We start from the raw sequence: 23,041 nt of genomic DNA, 5'->3' as shown, positions 1-23,041 counted from the left end.
AACACCGGTAACGATAGCACCTAGACAGCTAAAGACCCTAATGCTATTAATAGCACTATAAAAAAGAAGAAGAAAGGTCTCCGGAAGTAGCCTACTAACGATAAAGACATTTATAACTACGTACGCGAGATACGTAATAGCACCACCTAGAAGGACGATAGCAATATATACTCTTTCTACGGATTCGGACCGTATACTATAAAGAGATACGCTTATCTTAGCGAGACCCCCCTATCTTTATAGGAGCTATCCGGAAATCTATAGGCTTATTCGAAAGCAATTTAGAGAGCTTAAAGATAGGAAGGATAAAGTAATATAGTTATCGCTACGGCAAGCTCGGTAGATAGGACTAATAACTAGTTGCTAGACACTAGTTCTAGTAAGACTCTTATATATAATCTAGAAGACTTCTATACTTACTAGATAGATTATCCTAATCTCGCTTATATATATAAAGACTACTCCGGTAAGAGAGTAGTTACACTAGGTTATAGAGAGATTATTATGTACGTAGCCCTACTAAATAGCAAAACTCACTCCTTTATGATAACCGGATACTATAGCCCCGGAGGATATAGGAAGCTCTTCGGTATATAGAAGCTTCTAGAAGAGTAGGACATTTCTTACGACACACGCACTAGATATCTAATAGACGGTAAGGGAGATATTGTGGGATACGCAGATACGACTTCTAGCGTCCTATACCTTGTTAGTCCTAAAGATAAAGATCTAAATAAAGTCCTATCTAACTTAGACTCTGACTCTAACTCGGATAAGGAAGATATTGATACTATAAATAAGGTGATAGCTTACGAAGTGCACCGATATCTCGGTCACGCCGGAAAAGCTCGTATTGCTTCTACGCTATAGTATATAGAGTAGCTAGGTGACGATAAATAGTACGGTATAGAGCATTTTAACTATAATGCCTATTTTCGTGGCAAATCGAAACAAAAGATATCTCGGGAACCCTAGGCTAGAGTGTAAGACGTAGTATAGAAATTCTACGTTAATACCTAGCTAATTAAACCCACTAGACTAAATAGGGAGAACTACTAGCTACTAGTTGTTGACGACGCTACCTGTCTGATCGAAGGAATTATGCTAAAGAATAAGAGCGATGCTTTTTATAAGCTGACTGCCTTCTATAAGAAGATTAAGCTACTTACTAGCAGATACCCTAGTATCTAGAGGATAGATAGCGGTACCGAATTTAAGGAGTTTATTAAATAGGGTAAAGCGAAGGGAATGACTTTTAAGATCACACCTCTATATATAGTAGAGCCAAACGGCACCGTAGAGCGTTTCGGCGGATATATCAATGATATATAGAGGACTATAATTATTAATACCGGTATATTAGAAGATATATGGCTATACGTAACGGAGACCGCTATTTATATCTATAATAGGCTGGTTAACCTAAAGACTAAAGTCTCTCCGCTCACGCACTAGCGGGAAGAGCTAGAAATCGAAAACCCTAAACCCTCTCTTAAGCACCTTCGACCCTAGGGGTCCACCGCTTACGTATATATTCCGAAGGCAAAGCGCGTATAGGTAAGGAAAGCGGCTCCTAGAGCTTAGAAAGGAAAGCTAGTGGGATATAAGGGGGATAGAGGTTATATTTATAAAGTATAGGACCCTACCACAAAGAAAGTGACGACCTCTCGTGATATCGGCTTCCTATAGCTAGGTGATGAAGATGATAGTGATATAGGACTAATGCTAGTTTAACCCCGTCCTAACCCTAAAGGACTAACGGATAATAGTGATAATACTGTCGGCTTTATACCAATTTCGCTTACAAATAACGAGGAAGACTCTACACCTAAGTAGCAATAGCAGATTATACGCGTATAGCCCGTGTAGCTAGTACAGACACTAGCTTAGCAGAGATTTGTATAGACGCCTATTATACTATCTACAATTTACCTTCCTACTATTTATAGAAGCGTCTCTACTATGCTAGAGACACCGCGTGAGAAAATATAGTAGTAAAAGGCTATTGCCGCACCCCCTATGCGTTAGCGCAAGTTTTTTTAAACCCGTTTACCTATTATTCATAAAGAGCCTGTTATATCTAGAGTAAGACTAGATTTTGCTAAAGCACTAGATAGGACTATATAGACTACTTCCTAACAGACTATTTAATGGGAAGCTTCACAGTAAGCTACCCTAATTTATTAGAGAAGGACTGATTTCGGAGAGAGACTTCGCGTATTTATAGCGTAGGTTTCTTAGCTAGCTGAAAGTATAAAGGAAGTTCGTGAAGAAGCTGATAATATTGAGAGAAATGCTATTTCCGGACAAAGCTCTAAGATAGCTACGTTAGAAACAACTATACCTTCCCCGGAGAGATAGAGAGCGGATTATTAATACCCTTTCTCTTCTCCGTAGTAAGCTCCTTAGCAGTCTGTCTCTATATAGCAAGCTAGTGTATCACCGCGTCGTGAGATTATATAGGCTATAGAGATAGCATAGGAAGCACCTTCTAGCAATAAAAACACACCTATTATAGCGAGATTAGAGGTGTCACTAAGTTATGAGATTATCTCAATTGAATCCTCGCCTAACCCAATTGTATAAGACCCTACTACGCCGGTTCCCCCCCCCTCCCCGCCGATCGAGACAAGCGAATATCGGAATACCCCCCGAGCGATACTATAACCCGAAGCAGAAACTACTCGCCGTTAAGTATAAGAAGCGAGACCGAGACGTATAGCGAGCTACTACGAGAGCAAAAGTGAAGGACTTAGGCGGTAATAACTTAATAGAGGGTGGTAGAAAGGGGTCTATAGGACCTAGAAGTACGGGATATGGTGCTGCTACAGCGGCTACGTCAGCGGAAAAGGTTGATATTAATAAACCATTTCTTTATGATAGAAAGCTATTGTATATAAAAGACGTTGATTTGCTATCCACTTATAAGCAAGCCTAGAAAAGCCCCTTTTAGACTCAATGGGAAGATACTATACAAAAATAACTTAATAATCTGGTAGTAAAGGGGATATAGAGCCTGATTCTTAAGCCGCTAAAAGCTAAAATTCTACCTAGATAGTAGAGATTTACTGTGAAAACTAACACACGTGACGAAGTGTACGGCTTTAAGGCTCGATAGGTTGTTTATAGCAACTTCTAGGAGAAGGATAGTGGAGAGACGTACGCCCCTATAGTGGCGGAATGTATGATCAAGATAGTGTTTACTCTTATCGCTGCCTATAGTCTTAAATAGAGATAAGTAGACTTTACCGTAGTATATCTGAATGCTTCACGTGAAGATGTAGAGACTGTCTATATAAGATAGCCTACCGGCTTTAAACACGCTAATACCGCCGGTGATAAGAACCAATAGGTGTGCACGCTAAACTAGGCGCTTTTCGGACTAAGGGACTTAGCTTACCTCTAGAACGAAGAGATGGATAGCAAGCTTCGCTAGATTAGCTTTTATCCGCTTGAAGATGACCCCTATATCTATATAAAAGGCAAAGGTATGAATTTGACTATTATAATGATCTATATAGATGACTTTATTATTGCCGCGCCGTAGGATAAAGATATATAGCAAGTTGTCGATACGCTTCGCTAGTTCTATAATATAAAAGACCTTAGTGAACCGAAGCAGTATTTAAACTGCGCATTGTATAGAGACTATGCTAATAGGACTATCACAATATCCTAGATAGCCTATGTCTAAAAGGTTCTCCGCACTACTAATGTCTCTAGATAGAAAGAGACACCCCTACTAGCTATATAGAGAGAAACCCTAGCTAATGCTACAAACGTTCTCGATAACGAAGCTTTTGACTAGTATTAGTCTATTGTCGGTATACTAAACTAGTTAGCTATTAAGATAAGACCTAATATCCGTTTTGCTATAACACGTCTTTAATATAGACTAGCAAAACCGACGTTTTCAGACTATGAAGCAATGCTACATGTTGTGAAGTATCTTCGTAGTCACCTAGATCTTGCTATTGTTCTTAGTAGGACTAATAAACTCCGCTTTTACGCGTATACGGATACGTCCTATGCTAATTAGGAAGATAGCAAATCTACCGAGGGCTCGGTATGGTATCTGGCTGGTTTACCTATTATATAGGCTACTAAGAAACAGACAATTACGGCGAATTCAACCACTGTTGCTAAGTGGTGCGCTCTTAATCAACCATATAGGGATGCTATATGGCTAAAGAAAGTCGCTAATTTATTCCAACTTCCGCTCTATTATCCTAAGATCTACACGGATAACATCAATTCCCAACTTCGTCTCTCTAAGGAGGGAGGAAAGTTAGCAAATCGATGGCTGACACTTCGATACTTCTTCGTTAAAGACGTAGTTGCATAAGGACATATTGATATTAAACGTGTTGATACCAAGAGAAATGCAGCTGACGGCTTTACAAAAGCTCTGGGCAAAGAGCAATTTGAGACCTTTACTAACATGCTTGGTATGGTCTAAATTTTCGATTTACAACTATGACAATATAGAGTTTTTCATATCGCACGTATGAGATGGGTTTTGCATAGAGATGCAGTCAGGTCTATAAGGGGGATGTTGGGAGGATCACGTGACCTCACGTGATGCCTCCACTGGTTAGATAGTCCCAGACAGCCTCTCACCTTCAGTCTCTTCTTTTCCCCTCTCTGTCCATTTCAATACATACGATACTTTCTCCATTGATTAGCATCGTAGTATTTCCATGATTAAGTCCTATTATAGTAAAGAAGCCTTCTATAAAAAGGTAGTTTACTACTTCTTTCTAGTTCTATAGCTCTAATAGTAGATTATCTTAGTAATAATAGGCTACCGGTTAGATAGTAGAAAGACCGGTTATAAATATAATAAATACGCCTTTTATATTATCGGAGTTATTATATACTATATAAGTAGCTATATCTAGGTCTTTTTTAACTCTCTATCTTCTCTTATCTTATATAATATTAAAAGGGGTGACTTTTCTTTAGTTCTTATCCTTACTAGCTAGTATCTTTAGAAAACCGCCTAAGACTTCTTATTAAAGTGAATTATATCTCTTTACCCTCTCCGCTAGTCTAGTCTCTTCCAATAGGAATACTAGCGGTTACGCTTTAATTAGATACTTTTTAAATCTCAGTAGTTTTATTAGAATTACTATTTAGAAAGGTTATTATTTTAGTATAGTAAAAGTAAACTATCTCGCTATTAATAGAGTGCTTACTATAGAGCTATTATAAAGATAGATAGCTAGCGGACTTTCTAAAGGGGAATCCGGACTATCTAGTAAAGGGATAGTCTTTCGAGAAGGAGGACTCTCTAGGAGAGGGATAGCGCTTAATATTAGCGAAGGTATAACTAAGAAGCGCCCCTATATAGCCTAAAAGTAGGATCCTTTTCTACCTATTATTATATAAGCTCCTCTCCTCTTTTATATACTAGGCTTTCGGTCTATCTATACTATTAAATAAGCTTTTCGCTTATCTAATAGACTAGGGTATTAGTTTATTTATTCTAGATTAGACTGCTAATCGAGTCTTACTCTTTCTAAATAATTAGTTTAGGTTTATTTTATATAATTAGTATAGCGCCTATTTATTATAGCCTTTTTAAGCTCTTTATTAAACTTATCTTCTTCGATAATCTTAGTAATCTATCTTTACTAGATCTTTAGAGGCTCTATTAGATATTTTTTATAATTAAGACTTTTATTAAAAGTTATATCCTAAATAAATTTATAACTATTAGTATAGAGGAACTAGACCTTCTAAATATTACTTACTCTATAACTAACTAGATATCTACTTTCTACTTTATAGTATATTTTATCTAATTAAAGGATCCTTTAGATCTTTATATAAGCTCGGTAGCTATATACCCTAAGATTTAAAAGGTTAATAGGAGTAAAGATATCTATCTCTTATAAGAAGAATTTTTACTATAGGATAATCTACTTCCTTAAATTTAGCTTTATTAGCGACCTATTTAATATATATATAGTAGCCTAAACTACCTCTAGCTAGAGGTTCTTTAGAAGAGCTAAATCTTTAAAAAGCGCTCTTACTTTAGTAACGATTACCCCCTTAAATCGCTCTATAAAGCTATTTTACTCTAAAGTACCGATAACTATCGTCTATATTATAATTCTATTCTCTTTAAGAAAAGTAATAGTCTTACTATCTATCGAACCTTTATTATCTCAATAGAAGATATAGATTAGAAGGTTAAACTAGTAATTAAAGAGGGAGAAGAAAGTATAGATAGCTTATTAATAGCCGCTTTTCTATTTATATATCTCTCTTTAGTAATAGCGAATCCTATCTAGATAGAAATAAGAAAGCTAGATATAATTATTAAACCTTAGTTTAAATATAATTAGATTAAAATAAATATAACTAAATAGTCTAAAAAAGGTCCTTTATACTCTATATAAAATTTACTACTACTATCTATTTAGCTAGTAGGTTTTATTATAGAGCGTTAGCGAAGCACCTATATTATAAGGGGGTTATATATATATTACGTGACCTTAATCTTCTCCTATAGGTCTCGAAAAAATTAAGGTAGCGCGGTAAGAGCCTTAAATTTTAATATTATATAATCTATATCCGGTAGAATTTCTAAGTGCCCTAATACTCTACTAATTAGATCTATAAGGTTATATAACTTTATTTACTCTTAGCCTCGGTGCTAGTCTAGCTACTAGCCTTAGTGCTAGCCTAGGTGCTCGCTTAGATACTATACTAGGTGCTAGCCTCAGTACTAGCCTCTGTGCTATACTAGGTAATATACTAGCTTCTAGCCTAGATACTAGCCTAGCTACTACCCTACCTATCTATCTTATTTTCTAGAGTATCCTATATTCTTATTTCTATTAGGTTATAAGCCTCTATCTCTAAAGCCTCTATCTCTAAAGCCTCTATCTTATAATAAGCCTCGAATCCCCTTCTTAGTATTAGCGTTACACTAAGCCTATAGATATCCGTAGAATACTTAGTCGTCGCTACTAAGCGCTTAGAAAAAAAGGGGATTAAGCTAACGCTTAGTAATAGAGGCTAGGGGGCGCCTAAAGCCCTCTAGTAAAGATTAGGATTATAAGATTTAGGGTCTAGAGAGAAAGAATCTTTAATAATTTCTATCCTATCGACTATTATCGCGAGTTTCTTAACACACTTACTATAAAGATAACTAAAGCGCTAGTACTAATAAGTAGCGGAAGCCTTAGATATAAAGGGCTATATTATATATCTTATTATATTAAAAGTAGTAGTTATAAATACTACTAAAAATATAAAACCTACTTATAGAAGTGTAAAGAAGTTTCTAATCTCCTCTAGCTTATAGAATATCTTACCGATATTTTTATTAATAATAGTAAGTTTATTAAAATTAGCTTTATATCCGTTCTTCTTTATTAGTATAACCGAAATTAGATTATAATAATAAAAACTAGGGGAATACTCTACTTCTAAAAGAGTAAGATTAATAGGCTTTCTAAAACGTTTAATAGTTCTAAGTCGGACTTTACTAGCTCTATAGAGCTATATAATTATATTACCCACTTTTAGAGCCCCCTCTATCTCTTTAAACTCGATAAAAAGACTCTTATTATTAGAGATATACTTACTAGTTACTAAATTAACTAGCTATCTATCTTTAATAGAGCTTTATACACTATTTAACGTAATCTACTAGCGAGCTAGCTATATAACCGAGCTAGCTACCTTATAAAAAACGGGAAACGCTACTAGTAATAGACTAGTGCCCCTTTTAGAAAGGTTACTTTTAGTAGTTAGTTTTTAATATAAGTGCTATTTTCTATAGTATTACTTTAGTAAAAAATATAGCCCCCGAACTTCCCTAGCTATAGAGTACTTCTACAATCGGCCTACCCCCTACTTTTTATCCGATTACTTTAATCCGATTATAAAGCTACCTATAAATCACGTGATCTATATAGGGCTTATTTACTAGGGTTAGCCGAGTTATTCTCCTATAGTAAAAGCTACACTTTTACCTATAGTTTTATACCCCCTTCTTTATTAATTTTTATCACTTTTACACCTATCTTTTATTAATTTTATCGATTTCTATCTATTTAAATAAATTATATAATCTAGATCTAATAAATAAACCCTATCTAGATTATATAATCTATTTAAATAGTATAATAATTAATAAAAATAGGTATAAAAGTGATAAAAATAGATAAAAATTAATAAAAAAGGGGGTATAAAAGTGATAGATAGGGGGTTATAAAAGTGTAGGTAAAAGTGCTATAGGAGATTATAATATTTATAGAGGGACTTAGCTAACCCTAGTAAATAGACCCTATCTAGATCACGTGATTTATAGCGAGCTTTATAATTAGAGAAAAGAGGGGTAGGTAAAAATAAGACCGACTATATATATACTCTATAGCTAGAGATATTTAGGGGCTATATTTTTTATTAAAGTAATACTATAATAAATAGCACTTATATTAAAAACTAACTACTAAGAGCGACCTTTCCGAAAGGGGCACTAGTCTATTACTAGTAGGTAAACTCTATTACTAATAGCGCTTCCCTAAAAAACGCGTCTATAAATTAGCACTTAGTTAATTTAACTATCTACTATACCACTAATTCGCTCCTAATCCTCTAAAGAGTTAACTAAGTAAGATAGTAGGATCTTATTAGCTATTAAAGCTTTTAAAAATAAAGAAATCTCTTTAATTTATAAAACTATACGCTATTTTAAAATCCCCTATTTAACCCTTTCTTTATATTTTACCGTAATATAATACCGCGCGAATTATCGCGTAAATTCGTATAAACTAATAGAAATTAAAGAAAAATCTCTTTAAAAATAGATTCTCTCTATAGATTCCTAGGGATTAGCTTCTCGGCTATCTATAGTATAAGAAATAGCAAATCTTCTCCTTAAAAAGCGCGGTACTACCCTAGTTCTTTCGGTCGGCGAAAATTAGATAACTAACTATATAAAATAGTATCCTCTCCTATCCTCCTAGTTTTCGAAACGGTATAACTATAAACGTACGAAATATAAGGATCTAAAAGTTATAAAGGACTAGTTTAATCTTATTTAAAAAACTATCCTATAATTTAGGATCTACCTAGGTAACGTTTATAACTTTAATAAGACGGGTTTTATAATAGGATTAATAGCGACTATAAAGATTATTATAAGAAGCGAATACTATAGTCGGCGAGCACTTTTATAACCTAGAAATCGTAAATAGGTAATAGCTATTAAGTATATAAATATAGCTAGTTAGGCCTTTCTACTATATCTAATTTTTAAAGGTAAAGTCTTTATTAAATCTTAGTTCGATAGTCTTCTTTCTAACTAGCGTTTCGAAGTTAGTCCTAATAGCTAGACTACTAACGAAATTAGACTTCGCTAGCTTAAAAAGCTCTTTATTCCGATCACTTTTATATAGATAAAGGGGGTATATCGGCTTTTAATACTAGATAGCTATAGAAGCTATTTAATACTAAGGTTTAATAAAATTTATAAAAAAAAACCGGGTTATATTAATCTATATATCCCTATATTTATCCTATCTTTTATAACCTCTAGATATAGGCTATTTTATAGTATTAAAATAAGCCTATAGGAGACTAGTTAAATTCCGGATATAGTGTAGATCTAATTATATAGATAGAGGATTAGTAATATAACCCCCCCCCCCCTATCTAAAAATACCTAATTTTTTAGTACCGCCTTCCTAATCTAGTAATATACCTACCTCGACCTCTATATCTATCTACCGCGCTCTATACCGCCTTTAAGATTTTATACCGCCTTCGCGTTAAACTACCCCCTAACACTATTAGACGATAGTAAATACCTATAATATATATATAAATATATAGTAAAAATAAGTCACTTTTATTAGTACCTAGACCTAGTACCTAGACCTAGCACTATACCTAGCACTATATCTAGTACCCTATCTAATACCGAGTCGTGAGACGTAAATATAGACGTAAAAGGGACTAAAAATATAAACGTTAAGAGTGAAAAGGATAGATATTAATATATTAAGTATACTAATACTTAATTCGATAGAAATATACTTTTTTTTCTAATTAAAATATATATTTTTTTACTATATAAACCGGAATTTCTATAGTGGTAGTAGAATTATATAGTAGAAAACTCTATATCGGTAGAAAGTATAGTAGAATCTAGTATCGTACCCGATTAGGAAGGCGGTACTAAAAAATTAGGCGTTTTTAGATAGGGGGGGGGGGGGGGGGGGGGTTAAGTAAAGATTAGGGGGGGTTATATTACTAATCCCCTATAGATAAATTAGACTTCTTAGATTCCTATCCTACTATACGAATAGAAGCTTTTAAATTAGAGATTATTAAAAATAGCTTCTAATCTACTAATTTAGTCCCTTTCGCGCTAGAGAGAGTGATTTGGAAGCTTAATATTCGGCTTACTATACTAACCCCCCCCCCCCCCCCCCCAGCTAGGGTAGTAATTAGGATCTAAAAATACCTTTAAACTATAGATAATTAGAAAAGTAAGCTTCCTCTATTAAAGTATTACTTTATATAAGATTAGAAAGTCCCCTAAGTCCGCTAAATTCTACTATAAATTAGGGTTTAAAAGCTTATTAAATAACGATATAACCCGCTATACTTCTAGAGAGAGAAGTAAGTGATTTATATAGTAAAAACGAGAAGAAGAAGTAAAAGCGTACTAGATCTAAGAAGTATCTATATATAGAGAGCGGTCTCTCTATATAGGAAGTATCTACGCTAATTATATAGCCGGTAGAAGTAGCTAAACCTAGTCCTAGTTAGTATAGTAAATTAGGTTTATAACCGCGTATAAAACCCCTCTAAAGGTATAGAGTATATAGGAAGCTAGGATATAGGAGAGAGATATATCTAGATAGATAATATTTTTTTAAAAATTTAATTTAATAGTATTTTAGTTAAGATAAATAGATTTAAAATTAGTATATTAGATAAAGTGGCTAGCTCGGTTATATAGCTAGCTCGCTAGTAGATTATATTATAGAGAAAGATATATTAGTTAGTAGTAAAGATAGTATTATTAAGAAACTACCTTCTTTATCTTTATCGATCTATATAAAGTAAGTCTAATTTAAAGTCTCTTTCTTTTATAAAGCGAGCTTATCCTAGAGCTCCTTTACCTTATCTTAAAGCCTCTATAGGAGCTTCTTAATGTTCTCTAGTATCTTCTTATTAACTTCCGGATCTAGTTTCTAGCTATTAGGCCTAGACGCCTTTATTAAATAGGAGTATACTATAAAGAAGTGTCTTTATCTATATATATATATATTAAGTTCTCTGTCTTATTTAACTTCCTTAAACTAAATTCGGTATTATTAGATAGGAGACACTACTAGTATACCGAGGTTTACTCCGGATATACTACTAGTACCCTTTCGGGATAGTCACCCTTAGTAGTCAATTTTTAATACGAGTACTATTTATTATAGTATTACCTTAGTAAAAAACATAGCCCCCGAATATCTCTAGCTATAGAGTATATCTACGGTCGGTCTTATTTTTACCCGCCCCTCCCCCCTCCCCTTTTTATCTAATCATAAAGCTCCCTATAAATCACGTGATCTAGATAGGGTTTATTTACTAGGGTTAATCGTGTCCGCATATAAATAAAAAATCTATATATCAATATCAATATCAATTTACATTCTAGTTTCCTATAGTAAAAGCTTTATCTTTATCTGCATTTTTCCTATATTTAAAACAAATTAAAAATCAAAATCAAAATATATTTTTAAACTAATAAAAACGGGTTATAAAAGTGTAGGTGAAAGTGTAGGTAAAAGTGCAGCTTTTACTATAGGAGACTAGAATATTTATAGGGGGACTCGGTAAATACTAGTAAACAAACCCTATCCAGATCACGTGATTTATAGAGAGCTTTATAATCAGATAAGGGATAAAAATACTTAATCTATATTAACTACTATCGAAGATATAAATTAGGATAAAAATAAAGCCATTCTTCCTAATTTCTTAACTCTATCTAAAGATAAATTTGATATAGCTAAAGAGATATATCTTCTATTAATAGAAAACTATTATATAGCTAATAAATATAAACTAGATGTAAAAACATATAGAAAAGAAGAATCTACTATATTAGATATAAAAGACTATATTCTAGGTTTAATATTTAATCTTATATATAATACTACTACTATAATTTATATAGTTTATAATTTAAATTACTTTTACTAATATAAATATACTAATATAAACCACTAATTCTATCATCTTATAATTATAATTCGAAAAATACTACTAGATTCCCCTATATCTATATTATTAAGTAGTACGAGGATAAAAAGAAGTGCTTTAAGCCTAATCTTTACTATTAATATTAGTATCTATATTTAGTATCTATACCGCTAATCGATCCCTTACTTCTACTATAAGATCCCCTCTAGGTTCGACGATAAGGACGTCTATAGGGAGCTAGAAATTTTATTATAGAGTAAAGTAGTACCTAGTAAACTACCTAGCAAACCACCTAGGTTATTCTATCCTTACTAGATCTACTAACCTAAGATCGTTCCGTACACCGAGATCCTTCGTTATAGGAGGAGAGCCAAAGACGGGGACGCGGATAAGGAAGGCCGCTGGGACAAGGACGGGGACGCGGAGTAACTATAATAGAGGAGGGTAAAACTAGTAGTGTAGGCCGAGGACGGGGTCGAGGACGGGGCCGAGGATAAGGATAGCGCGCGCGGGGACCTAGTTAAGAAGCTTATTTAACCTATATATATAAATAAATGCTTAATTCGATAGAAATATACGGTTTTTTCCTGATCAAAATATATGTTTTTTTACTATATAAACTAGAATTCCTATGGTAATAGTAGAATTATATGGCAGAAAACTCTACACTAGCAGAACACATAGTAGTATTATTAGTTATACCTAGTTAGGAAGGCGGTGACTGATTTTTTAGGTAGGGGGGTGGTCTGATCTAAAGGGGGGGTAGGTATATCAATCCCTAATCTTTATAGTACTAAGATAATACTACTCTTAATATATAATCTAAAGTATTAGTTTCTACTCTTATTTTTTATACTAGATTATAATAATAGAGTATTAGTATAGTAACTAGCTTCTCCTTTAGAAGTGTAAAGGCTACTTTATAATAGGTAGACTATTTATGTAGGACGTCCTATTAGGTTAGGCGATATAGAGGTTTCGAAATTAAACTATATCCCTAGATAAATTATTAATAGAAGTTATAGAATCTAAAAAAAGATTATATACCTTTTACTATCGATAGGGTCTTCTATAACTAGATTATCTAGATCTTCTTAGGATTAACTATAATACTATCTATACTTATAATAAATATAAGGAACTTAGTCTTTATAATAGTAAATTTACACTTAAGAGAGTAACTTATAAACTAGCCTTCTATAGATAGAAGAGTCCTTCTCTTACCTATTATTAATATTCTTTAAAAGTCTTATTATAGATAAGGATATTATCTATAAAAGTAACTATATATTTATCTATATATTCTTATAAGATATTATTTATTAACTATTAGAATATAGCTGGTCTATTTATTAACCTAAATAGTATTACCTTATATTTGAAGGATCTATATTATATCTTAAAGGTTATTAAGTCCTCCGCTTTTAGGGCTAAATAAATCTAATAGAAACACTATTTAATATTAAGTTTAGTAAAATACTTCGCTTTACTAGTTTATTAAAGTATTTTATCGATTAGAGGAAGTAGATAATAGTCTTTTTTAGTAATTATATTTAGCTTTTAGAAATTAATATAAAAGCGGAGTCTACTATTAGACTTCTTTACTATTAAGATTAGAGATATATAAGGGGACGTACTTAGTATAATAAAGCCCTTATCTAGATTCTTAATAATATACTATTTCGCCGCCTTTAGCTTATTAAAAGATAGCTTATATAAAGGATAGTAATCTAGTTATACTTCGGCTTTAAAAATAATATTATAATCTATACTAGGTCTATATAGGGGTAATTTATCCGACTTCTTCTTTAAAAATACTTTAGCTAGATTATAATACTCTAGCGGTAATATCTTCTTTATCTCTCGAAGTTTAGGATCCTTTTTTATAGATAACTTTATAGTAAGAATTCGGTCTATCTTATAGAGTAAGATAGTAAAGATCTTAATTCCTTCTATAAGGTTTCTCTTCTTTTATACTTCCTATCTGTCGAATCTAACTCTTCCAATTATACTAATATCGATTATAGGAAAGGGAGGTTTATCTTTCTTTTTATAAGAGAATAGAATATTTAATATCTTATCCTTAATATTCTATACTATCTTTCTCTACTCTTATATCTATTAGTATTTATATTAACGCTTATAGATATAAGGATAGATATCCTTTTTTAGCTTCTATACTTCTATAGTTATCTCTATTAGTACGAAAAGATAATCTCTCCGGTCTATATCCTTCTAGTAAATATTATCCTATAGAGATCTCTATAGGATAGTCTTTAAAGTTAGGATAGAGATCTTACTCGCTATTTTATTAAAGAGAGTTTTTTTATCTAGCTAAATTATCCGGTATCGTTAATTAAAAAGGATATTATATTTAGGGTATTGATATATTTGCCCCCCCTTTGGCTATTCCTGCCCCCTGCCTTGATATTCAGGCATCCGCTGACCGCCCTTCTGACCGCCTTCCTTTTTGAATCACCGCTTTCTCTGGTCAAGTATAGCACTCCTAGTGGTACCTCTATTTACTATATAAACCCCTAATAAAAATAAGTACCCTTTATAAAAAGTAAATATTTATAGAAATTAAATTTAAAATTAATATTACCTCGTTTAAATACGCACTATTATAAGAACCTAGGGGTAGAGGCCGAGGTGCGAGGAGTCGCGGTACTACTTAGCGCGCTAGTCTTATACCTCGAGGTCGTGGCGTAGGAATAACTCGTGGTCGTGGTATAGGAATATCTCGTGGTCGAGGCGCTAAGGTGCTTAGGCTGAGGCTAAGGCCCGAGCTACTACGGAGATTTGATATAGACTAAGTAAAATAGGGGGTTATATACGAATAAAAGCTTCAATTATATAGGAATAAGCACTTTTTTCTTATTATAAACATGCATTTTTTACTATATAAATCAATATTCTAAAAGTAGAGATTTACCTGGCAGAAAAGAATTCTGCCAGAAAATCAGGCAGAATCAGGCAGGGGGGGGGGGGGGGCAGGAATAGCCAAAGGGGCGGCAAATATATCAACACCCTATATTTAGTAAACTATATTCGCCTAAGGATAATATCGTATCTTCCTAAGTCTATAATTAGTATAGGGATCTATCGTTAAATCCTTCTATCGATACAAATTGTAAAGAAAGCTATATACTATATTAGTTCTACTAGTTTATTATTAAAGCCTTATACTAGATATTTATAGCCTAGTCTTTCTACTCTAAGTCTAAAACGCTTATCTAATATTATAACTATTAATAAATTAATAAAAATATAACTATCTACTTTAGTATTATTAAATACTAAAATAGAAAATAAATATCTATTATATATTAGCTATATATTAAAAACTAAACTATCTCTAGGACCGCTAATTAACTTCTATAAATCTAGTAAAAATAGTAATACTTTCTATCTATCTAGAAGGGAGACTTCGCCTAAGTAGGAACTTTTCCTAAATCGGTATTAGCTTTAAGCTTTATAATCTTATCTATATAAGAAGGGTTTATAGTAAGAGTAGTTATCGCGATAGTAAAGGTCGGTTTCTTCTTTAGATAATTATAGATTATATATCTATATTCTTTATAGTTAAAGTATCGTCTTTTTTCTATTAAAGTCTCTCTTTTAGAGGTAGATAGACTTAGAGTATACTCACGCTTTATATAGGGAGTACTTATCTAGTTTATAGTAGATATATCTCTAATACTAGTAGTAGAGATTATAGACTAAGTATATAAAAAGGTCTTTACTTCCTACTAAAGACTAATCTTATATACTATATTTTAATAGCTTTATATAAATATATCGAATAAGATAGTATCTTAGTTAACTACCTATATAACTTAACTCTAAAATATATATAGGAGTTTTAAATATAGATCGCGCTTATAGTTTTCGGTAATAATAATAGCTTCTTTAGTAAGCTATATAAACTCTATAAGGAAATTAGTAAAACTATCCTTTAATTTTATCTTAAGCTTATAGTATATAGTATAAGCTTCTATATATTAGTTTAGGTTCGCGAAGATAGTCTTTAGGTAAAAGATAATATCTTTAGCGTTTATATATAGGATACTAGTATTAGAGCTTATCTAAGGAGTAATATATAGCTAAGCTTTATCTTTATAATAGCTCTAGATATAGAGCTTATAGTAAATAGGTAAAAGGGAATAGTTAGTATTCACCTTAAGCTTCTAGCGAATTATAGTTTCCTAAATCTTAAATCGGACTTCCTTTCTATTATTTAGTATAGATATATTAAGTATTTTAGTAGATTTCTAAACGGTAGTAGCCTTTATAATTAGTATACTAATACTATACTAATTCTAATCTTAGAAATTTAGGAGATAGAAAGTAAGTTTACTATACTTATAGATAGCGATATCTTAATAGGTAATAGCCTTATCTCGCTTAATATAGAGTGCTTCTATAGTATTATTAGATTTAGTTCTCTCTACTCTTAGTACAATAATCTTATCTTTAAATTCCTAGACTAGATTTTATAGTCTCTAGTGATTATAAGTAAGCTTAATAAATCTTTTACTTCTTAGTATCTAATATAGCCGTACGCTAATCGGTTTTTCTTCTTTATTATATTCACTAGTATTAGCTAATCTCTATAGATTAGGGGTTAGGGTATATAGGTTATAAGTAGCGATAGTTTCTTATTTAGTCTCTTTATTAGATATAAGGATAGGCTATCTATCTCGATTTATAGGTAGGTTTTATCTCGGACTAACTATCTTAATTAGTTAGGGGTTCTTAGTTCGGTATAGGTTCGGGATTAAGGGAGACACTGCTGGCACACCGAGGTTTACTCCGGACACACCACTAGTACCCTTTCGGGATAGTCACCCTTGGCAGTCAGGTTTCAATACGAGTGCCATTTATTATGGTATTGCCTTAGTAAAAAACACAGCCCCCGAACATCTCCAGCCACAGAGTACATCTGCGGTCGGTCTGATCTTTCCCCGCGGCCCCCCGCCCCTTTTTATCTGATCATGAAGCTTCCCATGAATCACGTGATCTGGATAGGGTTTGTTTACTAGGGTTAGCCGAGTCCCCCCACAAACATTCTGGTCTCCCATAGTAATTGGAAGCTGCACTTTCACCTACACTTTTACATCCCGTTTTCATTAGTTTAAACACTATTTTTATTAGTTTAAAAATGCACTTTGATTTTGACCTTTAATTTGTTTTAAAATGCAGGCAAAAATGTAGACAAAAATGAAGCTTTTACCAGAATGTAAATTGACATTGACATTGACATGCAGATTTTTCATTTGTGTGCGGACTCGGTTAACCCTCGCAAACAAGCCCTATCCAGATCACGTGATTTACGGGGAGCTTCATGATCAGATGAAAAGGGGCGGGGGGCCGCGGGGAAAGATCAGACCGACCGCAGATGTACTCTGTGGCTGGAGATGTTCGGGGGCTGTGTTTTTTACTAAGGCAATACCATAATAAATGGCACTCGTATTGAAACCTGACTGCCAAGGGTGACTATCCCGAAAGGGTACTAGTGGTGTGTCCGGAGTAAATATCGGTATGCCAGCAGTATCTCCCGGGATTAATATAGATTAAGGTCTTAGCTATATAGTGCTAAGGAACGAAAGTAGGGATATAATAGGGCCGAAACTAATTAAATTAATAGTTTATATAGCCGTACTATTATAAAGAAATTAAGAGTAGTACTTAGTATTATATAACCTACTAGATCTCTAATAGAAAGAGTATATTTTATTTAGAATACTAAGTATAAAGAGGGAAGAGAAAAAGAGGAAGGGATCGATAACTATAGGATCCTTTTATACGTCGAGACCTCTAGTCGGGGATATTAGGTAGAAATCTCTATCGACTCTCGTCCTAGACCCTAGTCTATTATATACCGGAAACAAATATTATCACGTGACCGTAAAAACCTCTAGATCGTTATAAAGGTAGCTTTAAAATCTTAGGAGACACTACTATTATAGCTATTTCCCTATAAATATAGGGGTTAGTCCTAATTAGGGCTTATCTCTCTTGGTATCCTATTTATAATACTAGTGCTATTTATTATAGTACTACTATAGTAAAAAATATAGTACCCTAGCTACCTTACCTATATAATACTTTAATAATCTATACTATACTCTACGCTATAATTAATTAATTAATCTAATCTATACCTCTATTAAATTATATATCTATATAGGGCTAATTTACTAGGGTTATTAGAGTACTCTATATTAAAAATTATATTAGTAAATCTAGCTCTATTATAAATAGCTATATTTTTAACTATATTTTCGACTATATTTCCGACTACTTTTTTAACTATATTTTATCTATTTAAGATATATTTAATATATAACCTACTAGATCTTTAATAAAAAGAGTGTATTTTATTTAAAATACTAAGTATAGAGAGGGAAAGAGAAAGAGGAAAGGATTGTTAGCTATAGGATCCTTATATACGCCTAGATCTCTAGTCGGAAATATTAGGTAGAAAACTCTATCGACTCTTATCCTAAGTCTTAGTCTATTATATACTAAAATAAATATTATTATATAACTATAAAACCTCTAGATTATTATATAACCCCCGGCTAAAACTATATTTAGTCTCTAAATACTAGTTTATCGTTATTAATATATTTATTAAGTATAATATCACTTTTCGAAGTATTAATCTAGTTTTATAAACGTATTAGGGGACCTAGTTTAGAAGGATACTAGTTATAGAATTCTCGAACCTTCTATAGTATATACTTAAAGTTTCTTATAGGATACTATTATAGATTAAGATTATATCCTAACCACTATACTCGATACTATAGCTTCTAGTAATATATTCTTATATCTAATAATTTATCGACTTCCTATTTATCTTCTTTATTAATCCTAATTAGCGGAGGGGGATTAATATACTATCCTATTAAAAGCTCGGTAGTCGCTACTTTTTATAGCTTATTAGTATAGAAAACTAGATACATCTAGATCGAATCCGGTAGATTAAGTTTATAAGAGTTACCGATCTTATTAATAATCTTATATAGACTACTCGCTAAATAAGCGAGCTTCTAACCTAGCTAGATAAGCTACTAATCTTTTATTATTATAAAAATATAGTTATTAATACTAAAATCTTCCTCTCTCTAATATCGATTTACCTAACGGATTTATAACTATTATAACTTTATAATCTACTCTTTTATCTAGTTCTAGATTTCTTATAGGTTTAAAAGTATCTATATAGCGTCTTATTTATTTAGTATTATAGTTTCCTAGTCTTTCTAGTCGAAGGATATAGCTAGTTTATATCCTCTCTTAATATAGAACGGGGATTTCTTTATAGTATCTTAAAGAAGGATAGAAGCTATAAAATCTACTATTAGTAGTATTTCTAACTAATTATCTTAGTTCTAACGTAATCGGTAAGCGGGTGGCCAATGTAAGCGGGTGGCCACCCTATCCAAAAAACGCGTTAACGAATTTAACACTTTTTCTTCAACCACCCACCATGCCACCAATTCGCTCTCATTCATCCAGAGAGTCAACAGAGCGAGAGGGTAGGGTCTTATTAGCTATCTAGGCTATTCAAAATGATCAAATTCCTAATGTCCACCTCGCTACCCGCACTTTCAAAGTCCCGCGTTCGACACTCCGGCGCCGCCTAAGTGGTATATAACACTACGCGATTTCTCGCGTTAAATCACACAAACTATTAGAAATCGAAGAAGAAACTCTTGAAAAATAGATTCTCTCTATGGATTCCCGGGGATCTACTCCCCGGCCTTCTATAGTGCGAGAAATGGCGAATGTTCTTCTCGAGAAGCGCGGAATCACCCCGGTATCTTCGGTCGGCGAAAAATGGGTATATAACTTTATGAAACGGCGCCCTCTCCTCTCCTCTCGGTTTTCGAAACGGTATAACTACGAGCGTACGAAATGTGAGGATCCGGAGGTTATAAAGGGGTGGTTTGATCTAGTTCAAAAAACTATCTTACAATTTGGGATTTACCCGGACGACGTTTATAACTTTAATAAGACCGGTTTCGCGATAGGATTAACGGCGACGGCGAGGGTGGTTACGAGAAGCGAATACTACGGTCGGCGAGCACTTTTATAACCTAGAAATCGTGAATAGGTGACTACTATCGAGTGCACGAATACGGCTAGTTGGGCCCTTCCACCGTGTGTGATTTTTAAAGGCAAAGTCTTTATTGAATCCTAGTTCGATAGTCTTCCTTCTGACTAGCGCTTCGAAGTTAGTCCTAATAGCTAGACTACTAATGAAATTGGACTTCGCTAGCTTAAAAAGCTCTTTATTCCTACCACTTTTGTACGGATAAAGGGGGTATATCGGCTTTTAATACTAGATAGCTATAGAAGCTATTTAACACCGAGGTTTGATAAAATTTGTGAAAAAAACCGGGTTATACCAATCTGTATACCCCCGTATTTATCCTATCTTTTACAACCTCTAGATATAGGCTGTTTTACGGTGTTAAAACGGGCTTATAGGAGACTAGTTAAATTCCGGATGCGGTGCGGATCCAATTATATGGATAAATTGGATTTCCTCGAAGCTTATCCTACTACACGGATGGAAGCTTTTAAATCAGAGACTGTTAAAAATAGCTTCCAATCTGCCGGTTTAATCCCTTTTGAACCGGATAGGGTGCTTTCGAAGCTTGATATTCGGCTTCGAACCCCTACCCCCCCCCTAGCCGGGGTAGTGATTGGGATCTAAAAACACCTTCAAACTGTGTGCAATTGGAAAAGTAAGCTTCCTCTATCAAAGCATTGCTTCGTATAAGATCAAAAAGTCCCCCGAGCCCGCTGAATTCCGCCATAAATCAGGTTTTAAAAGCCTGTCAAATGACGATGCAATCCGCTGCACTTCTGGAGAGAGAAGTGAGTGATTTACGCGGTGAAAACGAGAAGAAGAAGCAAAAGCGTGCTAGATCTGGGAAGCATCTATATGCAGAGAGCGGTCTCTCCGTGTAGGAAGCATCTGCGCTGATTATACAGCCGGTGGAAGCAGATGAACCCGGTCCCGGTTAGCATAGTGAATCAGGTTTACAACCGCGTACAAAACCCCCCCGGGGGTGCGGAGTATGTAGGAAGCCAGGACATAGGAGAGAGACATGTCCAGATAGATGATGTTTTTTTAAAAATTTAATTTAATGGCGTTTTGGTTGAGATAAATGCATTTAAAATCTGTATATTGGGGGAGGGTGGCCACCCGCTTACATTGGCCACCCGCTTACCGATTACGTTAGGCGATAAACTAAGCTTCTTCTATATATAGATCTAGCTTTATAGCCTATTTCTCTTTAGGAATTAAGAACTAATATTAGTATCTAAAAGCGTATAGATTAGATAAATCTAGTTTCTTTCTATAGAGAGCTTTATATAGTGATATACTAATATAGGAGGTATAAAGTCTATTTATAGTATAGTTTATACTACTAAGAAGATAGCCCTAGAGATATTTAGGGAGCTAATATTTAGTTATAATAGTAATAAGCGGCTCTATAAGGTAACGGTTTTTAATCTTAGAGACACTATTTAGCTACTTTATATATAGGGGGGTAGGGTCCTATATAATACCGTATAAAGAGAGATAGGTAGTAAGGGGTTTATACTTAGGAGTATTATTACTATATACCTTCTTTATAGTAAAAGAGAATTAAGTCTTTAAATAGCCTTCTAGCTATATAAATTTCTCTATAACTTTAGCTCTAGATTTTAGTAAGAAGAGCTAGGTAAACCGGGTTATATCGTCTATAAAAGTGATAAAGTAGTGTTCTCCGCTATAAGATATAATAGAAATAGGTCCCTAGATATTAAGATAAATTCCTCTAACAGCTATAAACTAATTAAATAACCTCTATATAAAGCGCGAGTATACTCTAAGTCTATCTATCTCTAAAAGAGAGACTTTAATAAGAAAAGGATAATATTTTAACTATAAGGAATATAGATAGGGGATTGGTATAGAGACCCCCCCTTCTGTAATGGGACCCCCCCCCCCTGCCTGAAATTTTAGGAATCTATATCACCGCCTTCCCAATCGGGTACCGCTTTTACCTCGACGAAAATTATCTTCCTACCGACCTCCTCACCGCCTTCGAGATTTTACACCGCCTTCGTGTCAAACTCCCCTAACACTATTGGACGATAGTAGATACCTGCAAATTGTATATAAACATATAGTGAAAATAAGTCACTTTTGTCCTATATAAGTTGTAGGACTCGAGCAGTAAACAGTCTGATAATACAATTCTGGTTTGCATATATTATCCTACCTTCTTCTAACCCATTTTTCCGACTAAATATATCAGTTTTAATCCTTTTTTTTCTATCATTCCTATCCAGTTTTTATCATTTTAGCAACCAAAATGGCCTCTTTAGGCCTAGTATACCTTGATTCGTCCGATTCGGACGCTAGCTCGGACCGTGAGGTCGTTCCCGAGTCCCTACCCACACTACCAATCACCGAGTCCCTACCTAGACTGCTAAGCACCGAGGCTCCCTCTCCCGCACTACTAAGCACCGAGACCTTTACATTTCCGACCCCGCCGCTTAACTAACAATTCCGCACGATAGAGGAAGGAGTTGAAGCTATAAATACCTTCGCGCGACTATATAGCTATACGGTAGTAAGCCGCCGCTCTAAATTCACAAAGAAGGGAGTAAAGAAGACAATTCGGCTAATTTACGACTGTGGTCGTAAGCTTATATCGGATCCTCTAGTAAAGAAGCGGAAGACAACCACCCGTGCGCTAGAATGTCCCTTTAAAATAGCGCTTCGCTTAGACCT

At 33.7% G+C, this 23,041-nt stretch overlaps 1 protein-coding gene across 1 annotated transcript; it reads left to right on the top strand.

The window, feature by feature from the left end:
* Positions 1 to 22,619: 22,619 nt before the first annotated feature.
* Positions 22,620 to 22,811, top strand: N7525_011512 (uncharacterized protein; the record flags this gene model as incomplete). The annotated part of the gene is made up of 1 exon (XM_061215515.1): positions 22,620 to 22,811. One exon carries the CDS (start codon positions 22,620 to 22,622, stop codon positions 22,809 to 22,811), a length of 192 nt encoding a protein of 63 aa, XP_061068027.1.
* Between the last annotated feature and the right edge of the window lie 230 nt (positions 22,812 to 23,041).

Source organism: Penicillium rubens (genome assembly GCF_028828025.1).
Source record: "Penicillium rubens strain IBT 27055 chromosome Unknown utg000004l_segment0_segment0, whole genome shotgun sequence".
NCBI classification, from domain to species: domain Eukaryota; kingdom Fungi; phylum Ascomycota; class Eurotiomycetes; order Eurotiales; family Aspergillaceae; genus Penicillium; species Penicillium rubens.
The sequence above is the reverse complement of the archived record's forward strand: the minus strand, read 5'-3'. Positions and strand labels throughout refer to the sequence as shown.